Raw genomic sequence first — 4,689 nt, 5'->3', positions numbered from 1 at the left:
GCAGAATTGACTCTCTATCTTCCCATTTGTCCACCTTCACTCAATTTGCTGCATGCAACACCAGAGACTAGGGGTGGGTGGTACACCAGTTTCATTATCATCACCGGTGTCATATTGTGTTATATCATATTGGATTTTGCCATACTGTCACTACCATGACAAATATATTCCTCACTATAAGGCTAGCTTTGGTAACACAATGTGCAGGGTAACATTAGAATTATGATCATAACAATTTCTTTGTTGTTGGCTGCCAGAACCAAGACAAAAAGCTTCATCAACTCCCACCATCCAAGGAGGTGAAGACCCACTGGCTGAAGGACTCAAAATCTAAACACTAAAAGGCTATGTCATTGTTTTTGCACCAGAGTGGCAAACATGACCATGTCCCAACTTTTTTGAAACGTGTTGCTCTCATCAAATTCTAAATGAGAGTACAATTTTTTAAAACAATTACATTTCTCAGTTTCAACATTTAATATGTTGTCTTTGTGCTATTTTTAATTAAATATGGGGTTTGAGTGTTTTGTAAATCATCACATTCTGTTTCTATTTCACACAGCGTCCCAACTTTTTTGGAAACAGTGGTACTTCATTTTCATGTGTAATTGAAGTCAATATACTTTGAATTGTTTTTATTCTTTTTTTCTTCAGATATGCTTTTGTGCATTGCTCATAAAGGGAAAAGAGGTAGACTCATGTCTTGAGGGAAGTATCCTTTTTTTTGTGAGGTCATGATGTAAATTTCAGGTCATATTCCCAACAAACAATAAAATACTGGATTTTTTTTTCATACCAACACCAAGGAGGCAGATAATTCATCACCTCTCCCTCCCCCCTGGGAAGATCTGCTTACAACCTGGTGCACCTCCTGCCTGTGTAGCTGCCAGCTGTCACTCACACAGTGAAAAGACTGTCAAGTCAAACAAGGCTGACGAGGCAGAAAGGACTGTTTTGATGCAGCCGTGGGGGAAGTATTATTGATGTTCTTCGTCTCACACACTGTATAATGTATAAAGTTTGTGTGTGGAGAATATCAGACCACCCCCCAACACACACACACACCCCTGTTCAGTCCTGCAACGCCTTTGTCTGAAGTGGCTGTGTACTGCCCGACCCCCACCTAAATCCCCTTGCCACAACATTCAGCTCACAGCTATCCTGTACACCCACCGCATTTCTGTTACAATGCCCTAATGCCCCAACCACAACCTCCAGCACACAGGCCCCTGGCCCTAATCTGTCCCTCAGAATAAACCAGGTGAGGAATGATGGATCGAGGCAAGAAAGGCTCCAAGTCCAGATGTCATTAGCTCAAGGCTCCTTAAGTCCTGTGCAGACCAGTTGTGTGGGATAGCTGAACACATTTCCAACCTGAGCCTGAAGCTGGGGAGAGTGGGTGAGAGGGGATAAACAGGCTTCATGCTAAACTCAGCATGGGAGCCATTGGAGGAATCCAGTTTCGCCACCATGGCCTTTTTAAAATTATTAATCCCATTTAACAATCCGTCCACGTGTCAAGCTTCCGAATATCAGGGCTTTCGATTGAATTGTTATGGCCCTCATCTTATCCTTCCAGTCCATAGTGTCATGTCCCGCCGTGTCTGATGTGTCTGTTCACAGTGTTTAGTCTTGTCGGGCACTTCCTGTTTTATTGTGAAACCCTAACTCTCCTCTCGTTTCAGACCCTGACTTCCTGATGTGCTTCCCGCTTGTCTGATTGTCTGCCCCGCCTTGATTGTCTCCACCTGTTCATTGTTACCTCAGTTACCTCATGTATATATAGTCCGCGTCTCCCTTTGTCTTGTACGTCATGTGCTCCCTGTATCTCGTCTTGCTATCAGTCCTGCTAAAAGTACCTTCGTAGTCTATTGTCTTGATTACCGTAGCGTCCTTAGTTCTCCTTTTTGAAATCCTTAGCATTTTTGGTTGCTTGCTTCTGACACTACCTCTGAGCCCTGAGTTTGCCTGTATTGCCTTTTGCTTTTTGTAAATAAATCAGCCATAGTGCTCGCCTTTTGTTGGAACTGTGTTTGGTGTCCTGCCTTTGAGTCCTGACTCCTTCGAGCCCTTGGGCCTTTCACATAGCACTACTCACATTAAAGGAAACGTAATCCATAAAAGATCTCAACTTCTTTATCTCCTCCAAGCAAGAAATTATGTCTGCTGGGTCTATTTCTGTCCAGTTTGTACTGTCATGCTTGTCCAAAGAGGGTATTTCAAAACTGGTTCGAACCAAAAGGCTAATGCGAATGGTGAGGCAGGCAAAGGTCAAAACAAAATACAGTTAATCCAAAAAAAAAAAAAAAATGCAAACAAATCCAGACAGAAACAGGCAATAAAATGACCTGACATGAACAGAGTAGGACCATACTCAAAACTTGAAACTGATTGGAGTCAGGGTTAGGGTCAGGGATTGAGAGAAACTTTTGGTTTCATGTCCTTGGACAGAGATCACACAAAATTTTGAAAGATTTTAAAAAGATGATGTCATCTCCACTAGATTAGGTTGCTCTGGCAGCTAATGTCAACAGCATGAACACCCCCACATGTGATTGGACTGTTAATAATGTATTTGTTATGCAAATGAGACATGACTTGATAAAAATCAAGATTGTGTCCAGTGGCACAGTCATGAAGAACACCATCAACACTGATGTAATTAGAGCCTGGTTCTGCTCGAGGTTTCTGCCTCCGAAAAGGAAGTTTTTCCTCGCCACTGTCGCCAAGTGCTTGCTCATGAGGGAGTTGTTGGGCTTCTGTAGACAAAGAGTTTGGTCTGTACCTGCTCTATATGTAAAGTGTCTTGAGATATCTTTGGTTGTGATTTGGTGCTATATAAAAAAAATTGAATTTAATTGCATTGAATGTGTGAACTGTCTTCAGCATTTAGGTATGAGAAAAACTGAATAACTGTATTTCAGATTTTTAGAGAGCTATGATTATAGTTTTGCATTCATGCTGGGCAAAACAGGTTAAAAATAAGCATTATTTTTCTGTTTTAAATATTGTTAATTTTTAATGGAAAACTGATTAGCAGGAACCCAGAAACATGGCACCAGAAGTCACTGCTGAACACACTTATGTTGGCTTACATCCCTGTTATGAAATACATAATGTTTCTTATATGAAGCCAAGCACACCTTCCACAGTATGTGTTTTGTTCCATGTTTTCTTTGGCTCATTGTCTGCTGTCACAATATGTGGAAACCTTCTTGTAATAATCTCCATCATTTACTTCAAACAGCTCCACACTCCTACAAACTCTCTCATCCTCTCCTTGGCAGTCGCTGACTTGCTTGTTGGGGTTGTAGTTTTTCCTTTCAGCATGGAGTTGTCTCTAAGTTCATGTCTGTTCTCTGAAAATGTGTTTTGCAAAGTACGAAACAACCTTGATATACCACTGTGCACAGCTTCCATTTTGAATTTGTGTTGTATTTCAATTGACAGATATTATGCAGTGTGTCACCCTCTGACATATAGAACGAAGATAAATGTTCATGTTGTTATGATCATGATCGTGGTGAGCTGGAGTGTTTCTCTTTTACTTACAATTGGCCTTGTGATGGCAGGATTTCAACAAGATAAATGTAAAGAAGAGTGTTCTATTGATCTTCAATTTGCAGTCATTTTGGGACTTCTTTGTATATTTTACCTCCCAGTGATTATAATGCTCTGTATCTACCTGAAGATTTTCCTTGTTGCACAGAGACAGGTACGCAGCATCCAGGGAACAAAGTCTGGAGCCACTGCCAGTAAGATGGAGAGAAAAGCCACTAAAACTCTGGCAACTGTTATGGGAGTGTTTCTGATGTGCTGGACTCCTTTCTTTTTTTATTTTTCCTTTCAGCTATTGAATCCTGTTTCATTTGCTGTGATTGAAAGTCTTAACTGGCTTGCACTGTTAAATTCCATGCTCAACCCATTTATTTATGCTTTCTTTTACAGCTGGTTCAGATCAGCTTTCAGATTGATCATATCTGGAAAAATATTTCAAGGTGATTTTTCCAACTCAAAGCTGCATTGATCTATTCTTTGGAGTGCAGATGAGTCAGTACTGATCAAATTTGGAATAATAGAGATTAACCATGTCATCAGTCTCTGCAGCCTGAATCTTTGCATCCTGTCTTGTATAATTTTATGATTTTTTTTTTATTATGGAATAAAAACAACAAATTGAAGTTAAACACAGACTGAGGTTCAATATAATGAACTGTTCATGTGATCATGTAAATGGCTGATTCACACTATGTACAAATGCCCATGTATATTCTAATTGTGCATGTTCCAACTTTTCCTGGTGGTTTATGATGCCCACATTGAATAAAATATTCAATATAATACTGATTACTGTATCTCTGAGTTGATTGGAAATGTTTAATCCAGCACAATTTGAAGTGCATAGTAAAAAAAAAAAACATATTTGTAATAAAATTTTAGTTAATTTAAACACAAGATACTTGTACTCAAAAAGAGGATTCATTCTCAGTGAAGAATCTTGGACCCCACTGGTCTTTGCCTCTATACATGCCAAAGAGCAGTGATTCCTAACACGTCTCTGGGGGTCATCAGGTGGATACCTCCCTTCAACAGTGTTTCGCCTACTTAGTCCCACTACACCTCCAGGAGGCTAGGCGGTGAACTCCGGCGTCCCAGAGTCACCCCCCTAGTGCCAATTCACACTGGTCC

The 4,689-nt window shown here is 40.3% G+C and overlaps 1 protein-coding gene across 1 annotated transcript; it reads left to right on the top strand.

The window, feature by feature from the left end:
- The first annotated feature begins 3,127 nt into the window (after positions 1–3,127).
- LOC121622374 (trace amine-associated receptor 1-like) lies at positions 3,128–4,027 on the top strand. Its single transcript, XM_041959335.1, has one exon. The coding sequence runs from the start codon at positions 3,128–3,130 to the stop codon at positions 4,025–4,027; it is 900 nt and encodes a 299-aa protein (XP_041815269.1).
- The last annotated feature ends 662 nt before the right edge of the window (positions 4,028–4,689 follow it).

The sequence above is a fragment of the Chelmon rostratus genome, chromosome 18 (genome assembly GCF_017976325.1).
Source record: "Chelmon rostratus isolate fCheRos1 chromosome 18, fCheRos1.pri, whole genome shotgun sequence".
Taxonomy (NCBI): domain Eukaryota; kingdom Metazoa; phylum Chordata; class Actinopteri; order Chaetodontiformes; family Chaetodontidae; genus Chelmon; species Chelmon rostratus.
The sequence above is the reverse complement of the archived record's forward strand: the minus strand, read 5'-3'. Positions and strand labels throughout refer to the sequence as shown.

Bases quoted from the DNA above. Each gene is read 5' to 3' on its own strand.
- LOC121622374 (XM_041959335.1), top strand. From the start codon at position 3,128: ATGAAGCCAAGCACACCTTCCACAGTATGTGTTTTGTTCCATGTTTTC.